The sequence below is a fragment of the Alligator sinensis genome, unplaced genomic scaffold (assembly GCF_000455745.1).
Source record: "Alligator sinensis unplaced genomic scaffold, ASM45574v1 scaffold1112_1, whole genome shotgun sequence".
In the NCBI taxonomy this organism is placed as follows: Eukaryota; Metazoa; Chordata; order Crocodylia; family Alligatoridae; genus Alligator; species Alligator sinensis.
In genome coordinates, this window is record NW_005842327.1 from 812853 (window position 1) to 838325 (window position 25473).

A 25473-nucleotide genomic window follows, 5' to 3' on the forward strand; every position below is an offset into this window, starting at 1 on the left:
ACTATGAAAGATTGTAGTGTCTATGGGTGCTACTAGTGAAACTACAAGAATGGAAAAACAGTGCAAGAAAAGGAAAACACATTTTTTCTAGCCTTCAGTGCAGACTTCCCTAAGATTGTACCTACCTTGGAACACTCGAACGAGACAAAATCTCTTTCAAACAAGGGTGACAAAAGCTTCAGGATCTCCATTTCCTTCTGGTTAGACACTTCCAAAATGAACTGAAAAGTGTCTACCCTACTTTTCTAGTGGAAATTACCACAGTCCTTGAAATAAAGTGGATACAGCCCTAGAAATTCAAAAGATGGATCCCCAAATACCTGTGAAACCAAAGATAAACCCCGAGGGATCTTTGTAACAGAAAAGAACAATTTTATAGGACTATCAAACTATAATGGTGGAAGACAACTTCTGATAGGTTTATGAATGGAAAATATAGCTGATGATAGGACAGAGGGGCCAACATTTTCAGAACCAGAGGCCTAAATTTAGGTGCCTAAATCCAAATTTTGGTATCTAGATACATGACTTGATTTCTTTAAAAGTGCCATGTGCCTCTCATTAGCTTCAACTTTTCTACTAATCACCACTCATTGCATCTATGGAGCAATTCCAGCCATGTTACATGCAATAGTTTAGGCATCACAGGTGGGCAAATAGGACCTGGCCTCTGGAACAGCAGATTTGAGAATGAGGCATTTCCAGGGCCAGTCCAATTCAAGAAACATTATATTTAAGAACAAAGACTTGTGTAGAGACCTGTAAAATTACCTCCTGTGAGCAGGCAGTCTTCTTCTGCTTCAGAACCACGTCAGGTTATATTGACTTCTATCTCTACCTCCTACTTTCCTGGCATGTCTTAATGGAAAATGGATGTTCGAGAGGATGGATGTTCTTGACTTGCTGGTATGCCTGACCCAGGTGAGGTTCTTCTGTAGGGCTCCACCTCCCCTACACCCGGCCCCTTTCCTCTCAGGTTGACGGTCACTATTCCCCATGAATGGTAAGTGGAGACTATTCCTGGTCTCTTTCTCCTCGGTCCTTAACTCAGTGTCTTGTTCTCCTTCTCCACCAGGTCAGCCGCTATATAACCACTCTCATCAAATCAAACAATAATTCTCTCGATTAACTCAGTCAAATTTCTTCCTCTGCTGGTCCCAGGCCTTCTGACTTTGTCCTCCTCAATTGTCCCCTTTTGGGAACAGAGTCCAACTTCTGTCTTGACTCTAAATCAAATCTTTGGGGAAGGATTTTCCCTCCCCCACTACTATTATTTTCCAGTAAGGAGGAATTAACTCAAAGAAAGGGCTTCTTAGCCATGGCCCTCAATACCCTCTAATTCCTTTATAAATCAAAATTTACAAGCAAGTTCTTCAGATTTCTTCTCCCTCTTCCTGGGCATGCTCTGCCATAGAATTAGAGTTCCTTCTCAGTTCTCCTCACCAGCAGGACAGTCTGACCCTTTTCTTTAGTCCATCTGCCTCAGTTTCTTTCTTGGTCCCCACTTGCTCCTAGAGGCTGGTTCACTTTTCTCTCCCCCTCACTCTTTTACTCAGCTGGTTCACCAACCGTTTCCCATGGATGTTCTTTCCATCTGGGGTCCCAGCTTGGGGCTTCTGCGGGGACACCCCTCGCTGTCACTCCCCCCTAATCTCATCTACTTATCTTTCAGGGAGATTATCCTCACATGGACTTGTCTCGGTCCCAAGGGTCTGGCGTGCAGGGTTTCTTCTTCAGGATTTTTCCCTCCTGCAGGCTCCTGTGAGGTTTTCCCACACTGGGGATACCAAATACTAAGTTCTCTCAGTGCCCTCCTTTTAAATTGCCCACTTTCCACTGTGGGCTAATCGGAGAGCACATGTTCTCATGCTCCTGGGATTGCTGATAGCTGTGGTTCCCTGTGCTCCAGAGATGTACCACATGTCCATACCTGGGCAGATGAGTTTCTGGCTGGCATGGCCAGTCCTGTGAGAGCATGGCAGGGGTGGGGACCCTGTCCCTGCCACACCTTCCCTCTACTCTCTCTCCTGGAGGACCCCAGACACAAAGCAGCACTCAATTATTTTCTTCCAGTTGCATACAAAAGTGATCAAAGGTTCTCGGATCAAAAGATAAGGATAGAAGTGGAGGCAGTTTGTATGATGCTCATAACAGCCCACTTTCAGGAAGACAATCTCTTGCAATGGCAGATACTCTGAAAGTTCTGGAAGTTGAAACTTCACTTACTGAAGACTAATTATCACCAGCTAAGTAAATCTGCAAAGGAAATGCCTTTCACTTCCAGACACATTTCTTGAGTGAAAAGGCAGGATTATGTCCAGAACCCCAGAAGTAGGATGCTGACAAGGATGTGAAGTGCTCAAAATGAGAAGTAGTATAGTAGGAACATGTTTAAGAATCCAGAATTAAGTAATTAACAACACAACAATTAAAAGGTGCATATTTCAAAGTGCACAGTTTCCACTGAAGAATAGCATCTCTACATGGCAGAAAATATGGCAGGTTCCAGCTAATAGGCATTTAGGAGCAGCTCAGTCAAAATGAAGAGCACTGCTACGTAGATTTTTTTTGGACAAGAATGCTAGGAGAAACAATATTTTCCTACTTCAAAGGGAAAAAAGAAACACTTTTAAATGGAGCCTTATTCCAAACCCTGCTGTTTAAAATTAAAAGCTTCTGCATCAGGCTTGTGAACTCCAGCCACTAACCCAGAGAGAAAAGCTGAACAAATCAGGTGCAAACAAGCGTAGAGTGGAGCTGTTACTTAGCAATCTCAGCAGGCAAACTGTACAAGTTGGTCAAACTAGTTTAGTGAAGAAAAATTCTGCCTTAATGTTTCCCAGCTGGAAAGATGTGCAAAGCAAGGAAGGCTATTCCTGTGTAGAAACTGAGTTAATTATCTTGGCTTTACACAAAACTGTAACAGTCAAGTCTCACATGAATGGAAAAAATGTGACCAGATGAACACTAGACTTGTATGCAATGCTCAAACCTTGAGCTATCTTAAAGTACAATTTGTACTTCAGAGTGCCCCAGTCCTGCAATTGGATCCACATGAATGGTCCTTTGCCCACATGCAGAGTCTCTGAGCAAGCATAAGTGGCTACTCATGTGGACCCAACTGGGGACCTAATAAACAATGAATCTGTCCCTCTATCACCTCAGATGTTTATATCAGTCTTTCAAGTTGAAATGACATTGACCTATAGAAAGTGATGCTTATGATAGATACAATGATGTCTACAAAGTGGGGGGGGGAGGGGAGGGAGGGATTGGGAGGTGAATGAAGAGTTATGAAAACATTAAATCATCTTGAATTGCTGTTCTCAGCCAATTATTTAATGGTTACCATTTCTCTTAGAGTAGGCTATTGTCAAAAAAAAAATCAACTATATAAAAATGGCATCATTTTACTCCTTGCTGCTGTGATGGACCTAAGTACATGCGCCTAGACCTATTTTTGCTCATGTTATCAGCAAAGTTTTGATTATTTTTTACTCATTTTATCCTGCTGCAACCAAAGAAACTATAAGAAAATCTGAGCTGCTCCAAGTGGTGTGAATTTATAAAATGTTTCTACGTTGTAACCCATACATAATAGTTTGAAAAAAAATCCCTGTGAAAACAAGAGATCATATTCCCATGCATATTCTCTGTTAAAGTAGTTCTCTGAAAACAAAAAATAAATGTGACACCCATATTTTTAACCTTGGGTACCTAAAGTTGAGATCCTAAATCTGTTTTTAAGTACCCAAGCCTTGTTTTGAGAAATACTGACTATGCACAACTCCCATTGTGTAATCACTCAGGTAATAGAAGAGCAATATTTATGCAAGGTTGTCTGAGGTTGAGAAGTTCTCCTGCAGTCTTTATTCAGAAACGCCATCATTAGCTGGTAATATACCATGTCCAAGACTTAAACTCAGTAAACTAGGGGGATATAATTTTATGAAGTTGTTCAAAGATCAGCACATTTTCTAGTATGCAAGCTAGTAAATTTGCTTTAGAAGAAGTTCAAGTTGATAAATCTCCCTGGCTATGCTTTCTGTCGATTGATATCATAAGATATATTTTACTTAAAATTAGGATTGTCTGAAGTTCAGTGGATTTAATTATTTGTAATTATCCAGTTGTTGTCAGTATGTGGCCATTTTATGACAGTGGTATCTACTGTGTGGGTCAGGTTCAACTGTATATCTTTTCAAACACAGAATTAATGTACTATTGATGAAACCATTACTAGAACCAAATTAAAGTCTGGGCTGATGTATTGGTCCACGGGGTGCTGTCAGACATGAAAGGAGTAATTAGTATTCATTACTTTATACTCTACAACATTCCAATTATTAATGAACTTCAACTGTTAGGCTGTACCATATCTATCACAAGCATCTTTCTAGTCTTCCTTTATTAGGAGAAAAACAAAAATGCCTAATACAAATTACTAAAATAATAATAATACAAAATCCAGAATGATGAAAACCCAGTTCACTTGGTAGAGAAGGGTTGTATATTTCTACTGCTCCAGGATGAAAATGTGGTATATCTTTCAACATGCAGTGAACAGAAGGCCACACAAAAATATTAAATATTAACTGGAGGAACTTTTATTTGCACTTGCAAAGAACTCTTAAACTGGTCACTTGATATTAAAATGATGAGTGTGTGGACGTGTGTATGCACCTCTGTTCTGCTGCGTAGAAGCCTTTGCAGGGTAACTGTGCAATGGTATTGCTGTGACCCCTATCATTTTTATCATACCTCTTCCTACTAGTTTTCTTGAATCATGTCCAAAATTAGCTAATAAGACTTCAAAAGCATGGAACTCAATTCTGATCTCTTTCAGCAGAGTTACTGCAGATTGATACTGATGTAAGTGTAAACAAAATCAGGCCACACATTATCTCACTTTTACAAGCACATACTTAGCAAACTTTGGGTATTTAGTGTGGGTCAGAGGACCCCTCTACATATGGAAGTAAAGGTGCAGTGGGGTTAATGCATGCCAGGAGGTGCATGGCGGGAGGTGCAATTGTGGGATCACGCATTAGATCCCATTGCACTTTACTGTCAGTGCACTGGCAAGAAGCAAACTCCTGCTGCTGGGATCCCCCTCAGTTGAGCATTAATGGTTTCATCAGCTGAGAGGCTCCCAGCTGCAGGGGCCCCTCATGCACCTTTGCAGCTGGAAGATGCAGCTGCTGCAATCCCCCTCCCCTGGAGTTTCATACCCTCCCTGAGGCTGGAAGACTATAGCAACTGTGATCTCCCAGCCCCGGGAGCTCCGTGCATGCCCAGGACTGGAAGACTGCAGTCCTGCCAAGCAGCTGCTGGCACCCAAATGGGTCTTGGCACCAGGAGGCATGCTGCCGGGACCCAGCATCCATAGCTGTGGGACTTGGTCTCTGTGCTGCTGCGACCCAGAGTCAGCAGCTACTGGAGCTGACAGTCTCCTCAGTTGTAGGACTCCCAGACCCAGCTAGGCATGATACAGCCCTGTGGCTGGGAGCCCCAGCTACATGTGCAAATTAAAACTCAATAGCAACCAGCTATAATGTTAGTACATATTTCAAGGTTTAACTTGATGACTGGTTAGAGCTCTTCATGGCGTGACAGCTACTTTGCATGTGTAACTGGTCTCAAAGTAATTGCAGAATTAACTGGTTAGAGGGAGCCTAAGAGAGTTTAGTTATTTACGATGAAAAAGAAAACAAAGCATTTTAAGGGTGGAAAGCACAGGGCAATATTTTGCTTTCGTATAAAACGTTGTTAGTCTTAAACCAGTTGTGTGTTCAAAAAGGATTTGAATTCCTGTAAATCCCATCATTTTTGTGTGCAGGCACGAAGCACACGGCTTTCATTCATTCATCTCATATGCCACCCCTCCCACCGAAGCCTTATGGTGGCTTACAATAAAGAGGATTTTATATATATATATATATATATATATATAAAACAAGAAGAAAAGTTGAGTATAACCTGACAATAATAGACATATATTTTGGCAAATGTGAGTAACAGATGCATTGTCTCCCTTAATCTGGAGCTAATAAAGCCAGCCTACTTAACTAGCCATAACTTCTTGAAGTACATATGAAACCAGTCCCTTCTGTATGGCAATGCTGGCTATGCAAAAAGAATTTAAAGAGCCCCTGGCACATGTGATAAGAGTGCGTCTTAAGTCTTGTATCTCTTTTACTCTCAGAACTGAAGGTATTTTTCTTTTGTAAAACAGCAGAAAAGAACTTTCCTCAGACTAGGAAAAACAAAAATTCACCTTTGATCAGAGACAAATTTGTGGGGCCAAGTTTGAGCCCCCAAAATGAACCAGTTAATACTCATTTTAGGTGTACACTGACATAACCAAACTAAACATTTCTTTCCAGTTTGCTCACAGCATTGGCAGACACTGAAATCTGACCACTGGTCACATACTCAAATGATGCAGGCACTAGAGAGGGATATTCACTAATTGCCCCCAGCATGGGTAGCAGCATAAGCTCCCCACCATTGCCCATCTACAACTTCATCCCCAGCCCTTGAAAGCCTATGTTTAGAGGTATCCTAAATAAACTTAAGCAATTTTTTCAGTAAACAGTTTGCTAAAAATTCAGTTTGGAAAAAAAAAAAAAGAGTTAGATCTGCAAAGTGAAGGAAAAAGAAGAGAAGGAGATCACTGTCTCCCTAATTCCTGGGCACACTGGTTAGAGTACTCTCCTGAAGGGTGGAAGATATGGGTTTAAAGGCTCTCCCTCTGATTGATTCAGAGCTGGGATTTGAATCTGTATCACCCAAACCCTAATCACAAGGCTACATGTTATTCTGTGGTGGGTTTTTTCTGTCTCTAGTCACAGGTGTTATTTTATATGAAGTTCTTAAATACATGTTATACCAGAGAGAAACTAGGACAATCTCTATATCTAGGAAGTTAGGGTATTCTTTTGAGAAATTGAACACCTGGATTTCAGTCCTTGTTTCATGCAGTTTGTTATACCCAGAAATACAAACTGGAACAGCTTCAACAGGAGAGACAGAATACTACCCAACAGAACAGGGGCGGGCAATTATTTTGAGCGGAGGGCCGCTTCCCCAGTTTTGGCAGACTGGCGAGGGCCGCATGGGTAGCCCTGCCCCTTGATATCACAAGCATCTTGGGACCAGTGTCCCAATGTCTTGGGACCAATGTCCCAGGGCCAGCACCGATGGGGCCCAAAGCGGGGTGCAGGTTGGCAGGGGTCTGTGGAGCCGGGCTGGGCTGCACCAGCAGGGAGGGGGGAGCTGGCCTGGCTCCATAAAGCCCCTGCCAGCTGGGACCCTGTGCTCCTGCCACCCTGCTCTGGGCCCCATTGGCACTGGCCCCAGGACACCGGTGCGGGCCCTGTGCTCCCACTGGCCCGTGGGCTGTATTTTGCCCACCCCTGCACCAGAATATCAGTTAACATATCAGCAGGAGATGTAGGTGCAGGTGCCCTCAGGCAGGGGAAAAAAACTGAACCCTGAATCTTCCGCAGCCTTGCTGAATGTCCCAACTGCAGAGTGATAGGTAAAATTGGCACATGATCACTCTGCCTCACTGAAGTCGAGCCTTTCTCTTCCATGAGTTTGGCTTTGTTACAAATGACTGAAATGGAAATGTAATCTTTTGTTCCAGGTCAGGTGAATCATTTTGTCCCTCACTCCCAAAATAAAAGATTCTCAAAGAGAAAAAAAAAAAAAAAAGAGAGATTTTCGTTTTGTGTCAGTCATGACAAATTGAATTTTCCCCCTCATTTTTCAGGTCAGTATCTAAAAAAAACAAGGGACCTATCAATTTCTGGACCAAAGCCCACTGAACTAGATAAAAAAGCATGTATTTATTTAATTGGTCTTTGGGACTAGCCATTATCTAGGGGTAAGACATTTACTACAGTAAGAGAGAGGGAAAATAATGTAAAGCCAGTAAGAATTTGCCATAAATACCTTATGTTGTGGTAGAACAATTATTTTTTCATTAATTTCTTCTGATTTATTACATTGTTATAATTTGTCAACCATAATAAGAATATTTACTTTACATATAGGTTGCAGTATAAATGCTTTTTTGAACATATGAGAGTTACTAAAAGTGGAAAGTCATTTTCCAAAAATAAAAAATTTGTAAATGTTCACAGAAATTGATTTACTCTGCCCTCCCCCCCCCCATTTCAGATGCCACTGCACGTTCATTTACTAGTAAAAACTGAAAAAAAATGAGAGTTTTTATAGCAAAGTTTGTATAAGATTGCATGGGTAGCCTTGAAGACAGGAAAAATCAGTAGTTCTACATTTTGAAATCATACAAAATTTGAGGCGTTTACACCCAGATTCTCAATTTTTGATGTGCATTCATTACCAGTTGTAAACCAGCACCCTTCTCTCTCTCTTTTTTTAATAGTTGAATACCAAGCTTTGAGCTGATAAGGAACAGAAAAAACAACAGGAATAACGTGGCACTAAGCCTCATGTAAAAATCCTGATCATTCAAAAATACTTACCTCCCCTTTTTAGTTGTGTTTCTTCCAAGTAGGTGATCAAGTACTGGATCTATTGTTTCACCCAAGTTTTCAATTAGGACGGTGTCTCCACAGGCCAAAGCTCTTTCAATGGTTTTCAGAAACCTTAGTATGAAAATAAAATCCAGCAATAAGACAGACTTCTAATTATGTAATAAGATGCTTCTGCTACATATATTATAAACTGGAGAAAATATTTGTTTAAGGGCTCAGTTACAACCTGCCATATTACACACACAGATATATCTTCTAATAGTTAAAACTTTGGTGGTTTTGAGTAATAGTCTACTTCTGCGCTTTATTTTCTACTCATATAAAAAGGCATTCTAAATTTTTTAATGAAATAAGAAGACCAGGTCCCTGCCTGAAGGAGTCTGCAAGTCTTTATATAAACATTATAAACAGGTGTAAGATGGAATGCCACAAAATAAATGTTAGGAGATTTTAGCATGCCTTAGTGGGTCTATTATATTTTGCTCTAAGGCTTTACATATCACCATTTATAAATTTCATGCTGCCTTGAAAGAGGTATTAGAACTTGTACAGGCTCCTGGAAGAATTGTAATCTATAGCGAGGGTAACATATGGTGGGCTAGGTCTTCAAAGCCAAGAATAAAGAGACATATTAGGCACTGACAGACGTGAAAAAATAATACAACAGCACTTTACTGGAAGAAGCAGCATTAGTTTAACCTGGCTCCCCAGTGTCAGCTTTCGATACAAGTATCAAAAAGCCCCACTGAAGTGCCTGATCTATGTAGATGTTGGGCAAACTAGGTTGAAGTAACAGACTGCCTCTTCTGGGCATGTGCTGGGCTTGGCACAGAGGTGCACTGAGTTTAAAGCAACATTGTGTACGGGTTGTTTTTTTTTAAATGTCTGTAAGCAGCCAAGGTTCTTATGTTAAGAAAAGAAATACTAACTGAAAATACAAGTCTGTCTTTGTCCCTTTTTTAAATCCTATCCTAATGAGATTTTATAGTTAGAAATAAAAGACTTTCTTGGATATATAGTGAGTCCACCTAACGCGATGCTTTGTCTGGGTGTGCGCTGTGCTTGGTGTGGGGGTGCACCAAGCTTAAAGCACTGTTTTTTTCCCCCATGTCTGTAAGCAGCCAATGTGCCTGCAAGGTAGATATGGCAAAGAGATTGACACACAGGAACTCAGGTCTGGAAGAGACCTCCTGGATCCCTGAGTCCAGACCCTAGAAATCACAGGCAGCAGGTCATATAATAGTAAAGTAAAAGAAGTCAAGAGGCGTGTCTATGTGAGATGTTTACTGTGCATTTGACTAAATAACTGCCCAGTAAATGTCTAAACATCTACATGTGTTAGATTGTCTATTAGGGTGCACAAAACTAATACAAGTACTACCCTGCTGCAACGTATTTTCATGCGCAGCAACAAACATGTAGAAGCTGACACAGCTGGCTGGGGCACGAGGGTGCTTCAGTGTGGGAGCTGCCTACTAGCTAGCCCCATGCTGAAGCACACTCGTGCCCCAGCCAGCCCGTCCGCAGCACACTGAGCCCAGTTGGAGCAGCTCCGGGCTGGCAGGCTGACCCACCCAGACTCCCTGCCACCTGGGGCTGCTGTGACTCAGCTCAATGTGCTGTGGTCCCAAGTATGTAAATGGCATGCCCAGGAGCTTTCCATGAGCAATAAACTGCAGAGCAATCAGTTCTGCAGTTTGTTGCTTCGCATTAATGGCACTTGTAGACATGCCCAAGGAGGAAGGGAAAAATGCTGAAAAGCAGACAGTGAGCTGATTCAGTGATTCAGAGGTTTTAAAAAGTGGTATTATTGAGACCACATGCTGTTCTAGGCTATGCAAATGCCTGCTGTTCCTGGATATCAATAAAACTAAGTCTCTTTGATGATAATAGTCTCTTTGATGATAATAGTCTTCAAAGGTTTATAAAGTTATTAGACAGCCACGTGGTAGCATGAAAAATAACATTCAGCTGAAAATCTACTACAACCCTCTCCATAAATCAGAATCATCTTGAGAAGGGATAAATCTGATCCATTCCAAAGGAGTGATAGCTATTTAAATGCAATTTAAACTTCACTATTAGAATTCAAAACATCTTTGATAGCCAGGAGAATACCGAATATTGGCTAAAGTCATTTGTGAAAACGTTAGACTGAGTATCTCACTCTGTAATGGCTACATATATGTCACCATCCTATTGGCTAAGTTGTAATGTAATCAGGAACATGAACAAAAGCCAGCATGTTAGGATCTTAGTTTTGGAAAAACTGATTTTACTATCTTGTGCAATGCATATCAAACTATATTTTTTCTCTAGCTTGAAAACAACACAGCAGAAAAAGTAGAGCTTTTTAAGTGGAAAATGATACTATGGAAAAATAAGCAGTAGTAATGTAATGCTTCACATTTAAAAGACAATACATCACAACAAACCAAATCCCTGGTAAAAATTAGGGTAAACTTTAAAACGGTGAAATGGGAAAACAAATTCTTCGGTCTACACATACCCTTTCTGTCCTAGATGTATGACTTTAAGGTCAGTTCCATATTTATTCTTTATCCATTTAATTCCTTGTTGCTGGGGATCTATGATCAGAGGCCAGCGCTCACAGTTCGTTAGAATAGCGGCATTTTCTGCTGACATTCTATCACTAGGTAGGCCTTCGTTATTCCATGCTGCAATTGTAGCATCATCAGTCAACATGGCAATCAGGTCCAGGCCTTTAGTTATTGGAATAGGAACCTTTGAATCAGAGTGGAATATAATGATCTAGCAAGGTTACAAAATAGCGAGATGAGACTCTGTGCAAGGCACAAGATAACAAGGGTCACTAGAAATAGAGGTATATTGTATGGAAAAGAAGGCAAGGCCCTGTAGACTATCAGATGTCAACAGAAGCATCAGAATATGTAATGTGTAGAAGACAAGCATACTATTTCATGGGACTAGTGTAAATGGCATATTCTTTTAATTTAAGAAACTAACTTTGAAAACTATGATTTTGTTAAATGAAAGTACATGTTGTATATCACAAACTGATGCATATATAGTGTTAACCTTTAGAGCAGATTATTTATATTGGTACAGATATAGTGACCATGAATAGTACATAATAGGTAGAGAATAAAGATTTTCTAGAGAATAAAGTTTACTGTTTCTTTACAGATTATGTGCAGCATAGGTAGCTGCATAACAGGATTCTCACACCAGCTTTCTTAAGAGCTCATCTACTACATAAAATTCCCCATATATATATCTGTTCTCTGCAGAGGCAGCCAACTAGGTAACAAATCAAGCATAACAATGTTCTTTTGTTATATGGACACTTCTTCATTATGAATTGGACCGTGGTCTCCAGTGCACTTCATTTAAGTCAAAGCACAAGCAAGTAGTCACACTTTCTCCAACTGTTATTCTGCCATTATGTGTTTTAATAAAATCAGAAATCTCAAAACAGTACTTAATGAAGGTGTGTTCAGCAGTGCTATGGATGCAGTGAGAGACAAAAAAAGATAGGAAGAATAATTAAATTAAAAAATTCCAAGTATTTTAAGGAAACCTCCAAATAGGCAGTATACTCTATGGCTGGTGAAAAAAATGTGAAATTCCTATTGATTCCATCAACTTATAATTTTATTTCAGGTTTTTATTTTTGGTGAATACCAGCCTGATCTGAATGTCAAAACTCCAAGTTAGAAGAGAACTACTCCACATTACCGGTCCTGTAAACTTACTCAAATCACTGAATTATTTCATACCACTTCTGCCATGGAACCCCTTCCACTGGCTCCATGGACCATGTGAGTTGGCATGGAGCTTCCTGGCTTGCCTTTCCATTACCCCCAATCTCTGATGAACCCCTGACAACCTACTGTAGAACCCCAGTGTTCCACAGAACAGTCTAAAAACCACTGATCTAAGCCTTCTAATTCCCTAACCACTTGGAAGTTGTCTTTGCATTGTTATTTTTAGCATACTATTCCTCCCTACCATACATACAATATCTAGGTGTTGAATTAATACTTTAGTTTCTTTTTAAAAGCATGGAGTAACATCAAGAAACATGTCATTTTGGTAGTTATTTACTCAAGAAATAACTGCATCTATTTTAGGTGAGTCAAATTTGTACAAAATTAACACTAACATGGAAGGCTGTTTAGTTACAGTTTAGTTACTGTGGCAACAATTTTGTTGTTAGACAAAACTGTTTCTGTTTTGTAACAAAGGATGTATTTGTTTAAAATGGCCTAAATCATGATTCTAATCACACAGCTGCCAATTTCACAATGTAAACTACCATGTAACCAATGCACTCAAAATACAAACACATTGGTATGTGTACACTTCCCTGCATACAGCATACATACCTATGAGTGTATATAGACAGATAGCAGATAAACACATTTATATAAACACATAGGATGACTAAGAATAAAATTCATTTTACTGATAGGCCATAAAACAAGCAGTCTCCTTAAATTAGAGAGCTGAAATAAATAGGTTTGCATAGTTGATACAACTTTGTGGTGGTATTAGTGTTCTGTGACAAAGCAAGGTATACATTTTAATGCACAACTGTATCTTTTGTTCCCATACCTGTACAATTCTCCCAGTGTGAGAGAAAGATATGATCAATAAATTCTGTTGTAAAAATATAGTGAGGTCCTTGCTAAATGCCCTTCTTTCTAAAGGACAACAGTGAAGAGAGTGCACTACCTTCACTGTTGTCCTTTTGAAAGAAGAGCATTTAGCAAGGATCTCACTATATTTTTAAAACAGAATTTATTAATCATATCTCTCTCTAACACTGGGAGAATTGTCAAAACTGAAACAAGCAATTTTGCCAGCTGCCTTTCAGTGAAAGCATCAGGAGTGTACAGTTCTATTAAAAAACTGTACTCTGAAGATTATGATTTTTCGTGGTAATGGTCACTAAGGGCCTTCCCATGAGCTAAAGATGTTTCCAGCTTCGTGGAAATTGTATCTAAAGACAAGTAAGTACAAAGATGTCAGAAGAAAGGAAATAAAATAGATAATTTATACACAGTTTTTATATAAATATAGACAGCAAAGCTGAAGTAGGTGTTTAAGAGGCACTTCTATGTGGACAGATCAGGCCTTTCAACAGAGACTGGGAGGTCATACACAGTAGTGATTGTGGATCTAAAAGATGAACAGTAGAAAAACCTCTGGTCATACCCTGTTCACTCTCCTTTTCATCATCCACTCTCTGCCACTATGTGACACAGGCCTATTTGTTGCTTAAGGGACTGTGGGCCAATGACCACTAAGAAACGCTGTAAGCCTCCCTTAGAAGGAAGGCCACTGGGTAAGCAACCAATTCCTTGGGACAAAGCAAAATATAACAGGGATGGGAGTGAGGGTGTATGTTTAAAAAGAGTTCACCAAGGGGAGGAAAGGGAGGGAACACTGAGCACAGCACACCGGACAGTGCTCACAGGCCCTTGAATGAGTTCAAGGAGTCTGTGGATACTGCCCAGTGAAACTATGCCTGGCAACAGGATTGGACCAGGGATAGGGAAGTGGCCCTGCAGTCACCACGGGGTGCCCCACCCAGGGACTCCTTCCTGGTGAAATAAGTGGATGGGGAGTGCATAAACCAAAAGGTGAGAGGAATAATGCAGCCAGAACCTCAGCAAGAGGTTCTGGAGGAAGCACTGAAGGGGCTATAGCCTGGTGCACTCTAGGCAGTTGTGGGCCAAGATCTCCCTCTGCTCACGGAAGAGACAGGTATCAGGGCATCTGTGAAGTGAACCAGACACATACCCATGGATACTAGGCAAGATGGACATAGAGTTCAATCCAGTAAATGGCAGTTCTTATGTTGTTATGAGGGTAGGAGGACATCCCAGTGGCTAGAGCACTGGACCCATGGATGCAGGAAACCAGGACAGCTTAGTCATATACTTCCTCATATACCTCCAGTGTTTGCTCAGCACCAGTTAATCTACTCTATGTCTTAGTTACCCATTTTAAAAACAGGGATACCACTTCCCTTCTTTCCTGGGAAGATGCAAAGTAAAATGCTTTAAGAAGTGTGAGGTGCCAAGTTATTACAGTGATTTGGGCCACAAAGCAAAGTAGACAGACAAAGATAGGCAGCATTCACAGAGTGATCAACACAAAGCTTTGCAGGGGAGTAAAAATAGACATGGGTAGAGCGATACAGGGCGTTGAAGATTAAAGCGATACAGACAAGAAGGCCATCAAGGGGTTCAGATGTTTGCGTGTTGCATCTTGCTCCTTTAAAAAGTTGTGCGACAAACTCAGTAAGCAAGAGAGATCAATTTATGGCAAAGTTTTTTGAACTGCTGGGTGGTGGGAGATGCATTTTAGGGCTCCATGTATATTGTATCAATGGCTCCTATCAAATACTTATTTTACAAGTAAAATGCCTCTAGCTGCCATCCTTACAAACTCTTCTAGGAACCTGAAAGTTAAGCAGAGTTTATCTTTACACATCACGATAAGTAATAGCTGCTATTACACAGGTAATTTGGCCTACGAAAGATGATGTAGGAAAGGAAAAGGAACTCACTCAAGTGTGCATATCCCAAGTAGAAAAACAAACAAACAAACAAACAAAAAATCAGTACCTGCAATCTGAGAAATTTTTTTTTGCTGAAAGGCATATATGTACTCTGCAAAGTTGTTCTAGTTACTTAAGGACAGAACTGTACTCTTAAGCCTTCAACTGGGGGGAGTTAAGCTTCAAGCATGCACTGCCATTTCCTACAAGGTGTTTTACCTCCTGTGATCTAAGGAAAGGAATCCACAGATGTTCTACCAGTTCTTGACGATACTGTTTCATAAAGGATCCAACATAAGACACGAATGCTGCTGTTAATAGGACATCGCCACATAATGTCTTTTCTTGTGCTTCCAAGTGTTTAATAGACTGGCTCCAACGAATGTTTTCAGACTGCAAACCACAATTATAAAATGTCATAAACAAACATATATTAATCATAGCTTTAAACTTGAAGTTGGCAGAAAAGTTAACATAAAAAATACCAATGGGTTTAAAGCAAGGCTATTAAGAGACTGACTCTTTCTTTATGGCACAGTGGTCCCGTAAAAGGTAACAGATGCAAGTACTCATAAGACAGTCTTGGGGCTGAAAGAGCAAAGGGATGGTGTCAGGGCATGTTTGGTCCATTTTATGCATGTATTCTTGTAGAGTCTGGATTTCCTGATAGCTACAGCAAATTACAAAGGGCTGACCTATGACTGGACTCTCAGTCACACAGTGCCCAGTTTTTAGTTAACCATCACAGAAATATCAATTTATATTTGGGGCAAATGCTGTTTTTTGTCAAATTGAACCTGAAAACCTGAAACATACAGGGACACTTATAAACTGGAAAAATATGTTAATTGAAACATTGGTTGTTTATGAAGTATTTTCAATTTAGTGGCAACAGATCAGAAACGCTCACTTCAGTTGTTAAAATTTGACATTATGTGGAACATGAATGCCACAAAGATAAAATAGTCAGATTTTCCATTTCTAATCATCTCTGCTTTAAATATGTAAATCCAAGTTATCCAGAAAAAGAGAGAGAAGTTGTCTCTCTCAGACAAGACCAGAGTCTGAGAGAGAAGTCTAAAATGAGAGAAAGTTGTTTTTTATGATGCATGAAATTAACTTGTGGAACTCAGTGCCATAAGATGTTAAGGAGGCTGGTAGCTTAACCCAGTTCAAAAGGGGATTGGGCAAATTCCTGGAGGCAAGATCCATCAGCATTGAACATGGTAGTCTCTGAGTGCAGTCTCTGAATCAGAAATTGCTAAACCTCTGAATGATGGAAGCTGCAATGGGAGACGAGCAAGGGGTGGAAGACTCTGGATATACCCATCTTTACTCTCTCCCTCAGCATTCACGCTCTGCAAGTACGTGAGACAGGACACTGGGCTAGATGGATTTATGGTGCCCAGGGATACCTCCAGGTGGTGGTTGATCCGGGCTGGGGTGGCAGAGGTCTGGGCAGCCCTCCACGAGGCCATGTCAACCTGGAGATCCGGAAGGGGACCGATTCAGTGGGCCAGGCTGGGCGGCAGTTCCAGGAGCCTGGCCACAATTCCAGCTTCGCCCTGGTGACCTGCCCAAAGGCTGGCCAGGCCGGGGCCGTCTCAAAGGGTCCTGGCAGGTATGCAGGGCCCCAGGGTCAGTGCCCAGAGACCCCTCCAGGTGGCAGCTGGCCCGGGCCAGGGCAGCAGGGGCCTAGGCAGCCCTCCACAAGGCCATGTCAACCCGGAGGTCTGGAAGGGGACCAATCCAGCAGGCCACGCTGGGCGGCAGTTCCAGGAGCCTGGCCACAAGTCTGGCTTCACCCCAGTGACCGGCCCGAGGGTCGGGAAGGCTGGGGTGCTTCCTTGGGAGTGGCGGGGTTCTCCTGTGGGAGAACCAGGTTGACCTGGTGTCTGCCATGGGACTTAGAAAAATTTTGCCCGGCCCGCTCTCCTGTGTTGCAAGCGGTTGACATGGGCTCCCTGGCGTGGCCCAGAAGTCCGTAAGGGGTTGCTGTGAGCGTGTTGCCCGACTGTTCGATCCAGGTGGGTGGACACTTTTGGTGCCTCACCCCAGTGGTGGGGCCAGATGCCACATTCACTAAACTCTTAGGAAATGTTCGCAGAGATTTTCAGGAACATGGTTTTCAGGACCCTAAATGCCTACCTTTGGTTCCAGAATGGCGGTCAGAGAAATTTCCAGGGCAGAACCGTGCTTCACCCAATGGCCAAACCCGAGTTTTGTGCCCCACTGCTGAGAGGGGGATGGCAGACACTTTGGTGCATGAGCTCCCGGTCCGAGTCCGGTTCTCATGCCTGGTCTGACCCCCCCTGGGCCATCGCTCCTGCAGTCCCGGGCTGTGCAATGGACACTGCTTCTGCGCTCCTTTCTGTGATTGATGTGGCAAACCCTCTTTGGGGGAGGGCCCTTTGCGGGCTGGCGGTCCCCCCACTGGTGTTCAGGTGAAGCGGCTACCTCCCCAGTGAATGGCATTTCAAATGTTCTCACGTAAAACAAAATGCTTAGTTGAACATGCATTTGAAATTTCACCATGCAAACTCATGAGGCAGAACTTGATGTGCGTGACAGTGTTTGTGTCTCAGGTATAAGACAGCCAACAAATGGTGGGATAGAGACTGTTTTTGTTTAAATCACTAACAATTACCTCTGAAATTTAGCACTGTTCATTTGAAGTGTTTTAGATTTGCAGTACTTTCTGCAGAACTCATTAGATTCTTCCTTAAATCATTTACTGAAGGCAACCAGACAATAAATCCATTAATTTACAAGAAAGCCTTTTGATTTATCCATTATCTCTCCCTGTTGTCACTAGTTGGTAAGTCATAAACAATAAAGTGCACCCACCTCATTCTCCAAAATAGCTTTGAAATTTGAAGATTTACTAAACATAGAGTGATTGTCTATTTAAATCTTCAGTAATTTTACTATACCACCCAACCACCATAAATCACTAGTGACATTGGCTAACAAGGGTTTAAGAGTTGGAACATGCAGTGTAATAAATTTCCAGACAGTTAAAAATCACTATAATTTTATTCTAATGCATTATAGATTGCCTGTAATGTCATCCTGGCCGAGGTGACCCATTTCTAATTTTGAACAGCTGTTCAGCTTGGGAGTTAGTTAATGATTAAATATAAATTGCCTGATTTATTAGTCTGAATGGTTGAGCTTCCAGGTCAATGCTATATAGACAAAATCATCAGTCTTGATGCTTTTCAGAAGTTAACTGTCTCCTGTTCTAGTCAAAAAAAAATTATTCTTGGAGGAAAAGACTTGACATTCTCAATTAATCCTTTTAAATATTTTTCTTTAGCTTATATAAAAACATTACTAAAGATGACCCTCAGCCTTTGGAAACAACCCTTTCCGGATTCAATATTAACTGTTAAAAGAAAGACTTCGTCATTACCTTTGGGCATAGACCCACAGAACTTGATAGGACTACACAAGATAGTAAGACTTTGCCAGCTTATGGTGGTCTTAGTTTTGTCTGGGTCCAACCAAAACATCTCTTATGTAGATAATAACCAGGGATCCGGGTTTTCCATTTCTCATGGAAAAATGGAGAAAAACATGGATTTCTCATTTTAACGATGAAACATGCTGATTTTTCACTTTTGCAAAGAGTTTTCTGCAGGCTCACAGAGTTCCAGCCTGCAAGAGGCTGCAAGAGGCTGGGGGGAGTGGAAGGAAGGTGGTCAGGCAGGGGGCCCTGCCCCTGACCGGCACACAGATCTTGGAGGCATGGGTCTCCCTACTCCCCAGGAGTGCGTGTAGGGGTAAGGAGCCATTCCCCCCTCCCCCCACCAGAGTCTGCAGCAGGCAGCCTGTCCCTATCCCCTGGCGGGCTCCACTTCAGCCATGCTGCCCGTGGGGAAGGGGGAGCTGGGCTCCGCACTCTGCTATACTGCAGCAGCTGCTGCCTCCCTCAGCTGGGGCTCAGGCACTGCTGCAGGGGGTCAGGACCTGAGTTCTGTGAGCTAAGTGGGTAGGGGGAACTCTGATTTTCCATGATAAAAATCCCAAAATCAAACACCAACATTTATAGGTCTTTAACATTTGTTTTATAATTGTGATTGAGGTACTGGGAGGCTTCCAAATTGCTTTAAAATTGAACACAATGTTTTATTTGCAATAGATACCTATACATATATATATATATATATATATATATATATATATAAACAACACGATATATATATATATATATATATATATAAACACCATGATATATATATCTATAGATATATAGATATGTAGATAGATATGAAGGTGTTTCAATTTCATTGCAGATTCTGGGGTTTTTATCAGAGAACTTGCAATTTTTTTTTTAAATCAGAGAATACCAGGATCCCTGGTAATAACTCATAACAACACAAATGGCACACTTTGGTTTGTAACAAGTCAGATACTAAATGTTATTCTTTAAGTTTCTGAATAACATTGAAGTTAAAATGAACTATGAGAAATTCACTACTTGTAGATGACAAAAAACTGGTTTATTTCAATTGTTTCAGGTGGCTTTAATAAGTTAAAACTCTTTTCCTGTAGTCCAACCTAACATAATTGATTTGACTGCAGTCTTCTATGGACTGATTTGTAGAAATGAAGTCATTAGTCAAAAAGAGAGTTGAGTTCTTTGAGATTAGGTAAAGCAAAACTTTATGGGAATCCAAATAAAATTTAATGTATTTTTAAAAATCTATTTAAAATGATCTGGAATATTTTAGGAATATAAGATGCATCAAATTGTCTACTATAGGGCATGTAATACATTTCACATATTGTGTCAAGATGTGTGTCAAAATTTTATCTCTGTGAACTGAGGGGAACTTAACTATACTACCACTTACTTGAGTGGCTCTCTAGAAATTGATCAGTAAATTGACAGGGCATCTGTTTACACCTGCCTGCAAAAAAAATCTCAGTGACCACACTGGATAATATTGTGTTTTTAAAATGAATGGTTTTGCAAAGGAAACAAAACAAAACAATCCAATTGGCATATTCCACTTATTTACAATTTAGGTGCAACGTGAGTGGATAATGTGACTCATTTCTGACCTAGAGGATTATTCAGTCTCTCTGCTTATTAGCCAGAGACTGCCCAGGCTGTCGCAATGTGTTCACAATTGTGTAAATGTGGTGACTTTGTCATGGAGACTTTTCTCCAGTGGTCATACAAATACAAGCAAGGTAATGGCATGTAATTTTAATTAAATGCATGGCATCACCAATCACTCTCAGATTTTGACTGTATTAGATGTAAACTTCTTGCATGTTTCAGGGGGTTTTCTTTTAATATACTGATTCTAAGTTTCTCTCTCACATAGGTATTTTATGCATTCTACTAAAGATTTTTAAAAAATAACTAGTATACTTAACAAATATTTGGAATATCGTAATTACTAATTGTAAAAACAGCATTAAGAAGTAGCCTACTTGCCTCAAGTCCCTTGACAAGTCTGTTAGCTAGCTCAATAGTTCTGCTGGTTCGGTTCACATCTTCTTGACATCGAACTTTCTCAGCTATTGCTTTTTCAAATGAAGCCTTGTGTCTGCATAGATTTCTATCCAGGTCCTGCACAAACAGTCAGGTTTAGATTTTGTTATCTCAGGTATCTGTACTTCAGTAATAATATTCTTTTTCTTTTCTGTACTTCAGAAATAATACTTGGTATACGTATATCTTCTGTCCTGAAGGATTTAAGCTCTTTGGGACAGGGATTGCGACTTCTTACTAGTCTATGCAGTACCTGGCACATTTGCATATTTTGTAATAATAATAAGTTCCCAGAGTACCTTAGACGACATACAATGACAGCAATGAAAGGAGAAAGCCCAAAGTTTTTTTTGTTTTAAAAGGACAGTGCTTCTGTTTCAATATGCTTCAATGATGAAGTGTATTAGAGTAGTTCTTGGGGGCCCCAACATGATTGAAGCCATTAACACATAGGGCTATACTCTGTACAAACAGATGCTAAGTTGTCAGTCCCACGTCAAAGAGTTTAAAATTTAAATTGATGGGATAAAGAGCCTAAGAAATATCACCCCCATTTTACAAATGGGATATGAAAGCAAAGAAGGCTACAGTATTTATCACTGGTTAAAAAACACCAAACATAGAAGAAAGTTGACAATACAGTCAGATGCTTGAGTGACAAACATACCATGTCAGGCAAGGTTCTTTGAGTAGATGTGATATCTTTTATTAGACCAAATGAGTAGTTGGAAAAAAGTTCCTAGCAAGTTTTTGGGTTCAGTCACCCTTTTTCAGGCATAGGGAGTCTCTGCTGGTCTGAGATTCCAAGGAATGAAAGAAGCTATGAATGTGACAGGATGTCAGTGAAAATATAAATAGGTAGAAATTAGAAAAAAAAAAGGTAAAGTAGGGAAGGGAAGGGGCAGAAAGCAAGGGAGGGGGGGAAGGCCAAAGGGAAACATTACAATGGTAATAATACCAGACAAAAAAAGAGGCCCTCAGTGAAAAAGAAAATGGTTGGAAAACAGGAAGACAAAGGGCAGAAAAGTAGGGGAGGGGAGAAAAGGTGGGGAAAAAAAAGAATATAAGAGGTCAAGTCAGGCACGTGAATCAGATGTCAGGCAGGCTGTATTGCATTGTAAGTCCAATGTCTTCTTTAGCTTCTCTCATTCCTTGGAGTTTCAGAACAGCAGAGACTCCCTATGCCTGAAGAAGGGTGACTAAACCCAAAAGCTTGCAAAGAACTTTTTCCCAACTACTCGGTAGGTCTAATAAAAGATATCACATCTACTCAAAGAACCTTGCATGCCTATGTCCTTAGGTCAACATGGCTACAACCAAAAACCCAGAAAATATACCATGTCATGCTTAACAAATTGAAGTGGTAACCAGCTTGAAAAATGTCATTTTTGTAAACAAAACTCTTGATGCAGGAACTGAATACAAAAATACAATAAAACCCAACTTTAAGATGACTGTTAAACAAATCTGCTAAAGCCATTTTGCTCTCCCACAGCAGTTTCAGAAACTGTTGAGTTACCTTCTGGTTCAGAACAGAAATGACTCTCCTGGAGATAACGGAAGGAATGCTCACACCAAATGAGGTTCTATGATTTCTCTGGCAGAAAAGTCCTAGGCTAAAGACCAAGATCAGCTGTTTGCACATGCAAATCTATTGGGACTGCAAACAAGCAATCAGAGAATTCATGGTAAAAGGCTTGAGTCTTAGATCAAAGGGACACTAAACCATTAATGTCCTCAGGATTAGCTAGAAAAATAGTTGACTGGGTGGCATCAGCTGGAGAGGAGTCTCTGATGGACAGACAGTGAGAGAGTGCTGCATGGATTGTGACTTTCTAGGGATGTTTGGGTAGAAAAAGAATGCATCCAAAATTTATATAGAAGAAATAAAACTCAGGACAGGTCCAAGCAGACATGCATTTTGTTTGCCCATAGCACACTTCAGCCCTCCTTTTGAAACTGGCCCAACTCACATTGCATTTATTTACTTTCTGGGGTAACTTACAGTGCTGCAATGCATGCGTAGATGCTGACTGCAAATGTAAACTGTACCTGGTCAATCCAGCCCACCGGTGGCCTGCTCCACTTCAGCTCAAATTGCTGCTGTCCCATACACATATGTAAACACTGTGTCTGGGAGCAGCTCACTCCGGCTCAGAGTGCTCTGTAGTTTACTGTTTCGCATTAATTGCAAGTGTACATGCACCCTGTGAGATGAAAGTTCTACTGTGAGGTAAAGGGGATCAGGGTGTTATGCACATCAAGTGTTCCATAGGAATTGTCCAAGTGCATACTCATATCCTGGGGTTAAGTAGATCTAAACCATGGTTACTTAGCCCTAACACCTGAAAGACAAGTAATCTTGAACAGTTTTGCTTCTGTTCATTGCTGTGTTAGAGCATGGATATGGGCAGTTACTGCTGAGTAGTTGCCATGTGATAAAGCTCCGTCCTATTTAACCTCTCAATAAATTATTTATAAGCTCCTAACTGTAATAACACTGAACTTACCTAAAGTCTTTCATCCTAAAGCACACTTATTCTTCAACAGTATTGAACAAATTGTACATTAATATTTGTAGTGCCATGGAACAATATTATGCAAACTGATGGCAGCATAGCACTGCTCAGCATTGCTAGATTATACCCTCTTGTAGATAAGGAATTTTTACAGTGTTTCTACGAAGCGGTCTATACATGCATTATGTCACTTTAGTGATACATTATATAAACAACAAGCTCTCTCCCTGCCTCTCTCCAGTATGAACTTGGTGGAATCCTAAGAACCTTAAGATCTAATCAAGTGTGTGTGTGTGTGTGTGTGTGTGTGTGTGTGTGTGTGTGTGTGTAAGTAAGAGAGAGAGTGAGTATGTGCCTGTGCGTGTACATCTGTGGCAAGATTTTTAGTATGCAATTTTACCATTGCACTCATAGTATGGTACATCTCCAACAGTAGTGAAGTAATAGTAAAGTCTCTAGAGAGAGGTTGTTAAATTCTGCTACATCAAACATTTATGAATTAGTTTTATTTAAAAAACCCCATCAATTTCTGTCTGCTGTATTTTCTCACAGGCACTTAACATGGGGCCTGCTCCTTCACACATTTACAACAAAGTGAGCAGCACTAAGTATTGTAGTGAAGACACTGAGGATATTCATTGAAAGTAAAAACTTGCAGGAAGGAGCACTCTGGGAATGATAGTGCAATGATGACAATGTGTACATGTATGCACTAAAGATTTAATACGCGAGAAAAGATCAGTATACTTGGTTTTACAGAGAAGCCACTTCCTTTAGTAACTTTAATTGATTTTAAAATACAATAAATATTAACAATATGTAGCATTTGTAACAGTTGGTATATCTCTGACATTTTAAAACATTAATACAATAACATTAATTATGAAATTGTATGCACATGACAAAGACTTAATTTGTCATTTTAAAATATAATATATATGGCATTAGGAGTGAAAGGCAGTTAACTCACCATGTCACTCCTTCCTTCCTTCTTGTGTTAAGGTATTTAGCAGAGCTCACAGATTCATTGGAATCTGACAGAGCTGCACCATGGGTGCTTCTGCTATGGCCTTGAACTTGTGACCTCTGGACTATCAACTGTGCACCTTCGCACCCACACCACCACAGCCCCCACTAGACCCATCCTCTTTGTAAAAGAAAATTTGTCTTTAGATCTATTGTGTATTTGACATGATGGTTGAGAAAAATATTAATATTAAATATGAAGATACAAAGAGCCATATACAAGAGACAGATAACTATAAGAACTGTAACTCATTGCATGGTATAGGACACTTTAAAGGGAACTTAGCAGAACCAGCACAAAATGAACACTTAAGAGAAATCCACAAAAAGCAAAAAGGGGAAGGTGCCTGTATTTAGTAGGACAGCAATGAAGTCAGACTGAATCTGAATGAACTATAAGGAGCATCAGAGGAATCCTCTGAGCTAATATCAAGCGTAGACCAATGAGGCAAGCATTCTTTTCTGAAAAATGAATAAAAGCTGACCATGTGAGGTCCCACATTTGTGACCTCTCAGTTACTTCTGGATCATTACATTTCCCCAGTAGCATTTTGCACCTATTTGACAGTCCTGCAAATTAACACTAGAATGACAATGTCAAGATGGGCTCTTTTCTTTTTGATTTTTTTTTTCAGTACTAAGGATTCTGCAGGCCAAATTTTACCCAGATAGAAATGGAGTTCCACAGGTACATCTCGGTGCTTCTATTGGAGTAGCAGTGCCCCAACAGAAGGACTGTATTCCATCCTGAGACATATTCTTGCATCCAGCTTGCCTTCTCATAGCTGTGTTGATCCTTCAGGGCTGACAGGGGTAAAAAAGCATGTCTGGTGGGAGGTGGCAGGGGGATCTGACTTTGGCTGAGAAAACAAGCATATGTGATTCTGAATAATTACAATAGTAGACCTGAAAAGTAAGTAGGTACTTGTGGCAGGGCACATGGGGTGCCTGCCACTTTAAGAGGCCAGGCAGCCTGCAAAGCTGCTGGCAGGTGTGAGCCAGGGCTAACTGGGGGGAGGGGAGGCCAGCTGACCTGGGGAGCCGGCAGGTATAAGTCTAGGTCCTCAGAGAAGTTGGCAGTAACATCTGGAGCCTTCTGAGACAACACCACCTCAGCAGGAGGACTGCAGCTCTGAAGCACGACCATAGACACAGGGAAGACACCTGAAGCAGTCTGGAGGTTGGGAAGGAACTAAGTGGGGAAGAGGTTCCCCAAGACTCAGGGAGGGGTCCAGAGCCTACTGAGAGTGTGGGACCAGCAAGGGTCCAGGAACCCCAGAAGGGGACTTAAGTGAAAGAAAACATAAATGAGAATGCCATCTGTGAGGCATGGTGTAGGGA

At 40.8% G+C, this 25473-nt stretch overlaps 1 protein-coding gene across 1 annotated transcript in view; it reads right to left on the reverse strand.

Annotated features, from left to right (window-relative positions):
- The window catches only part of DNAH11 (dynein axonemal heavy chain 11), a 279731-nt gene that overhangs the window by 42068 nt on the left and 212190 nt on the right, over positions 1-25473 (reverse strand). The window contains exons 62-65 of the mRNA XM_006028586.3: positions 20531-20665; positions 15298-15471; positions 11035-11270; positions 8514-8636 (exon numbers count right to left, since the gene is read on the reverse strand). Of these exons, the coding sequence (XP_006028648.1) occupies positions 8514-8636; positions 11035-11270; positions 15298-15471; positions 20531-20665 (668 nt within the window). The remainder of the gene's footprint in view (positions 1-8513; positions 8637-11034; positions 11271-15297; positions 15472-20530; positions 20666-25473) is intronic.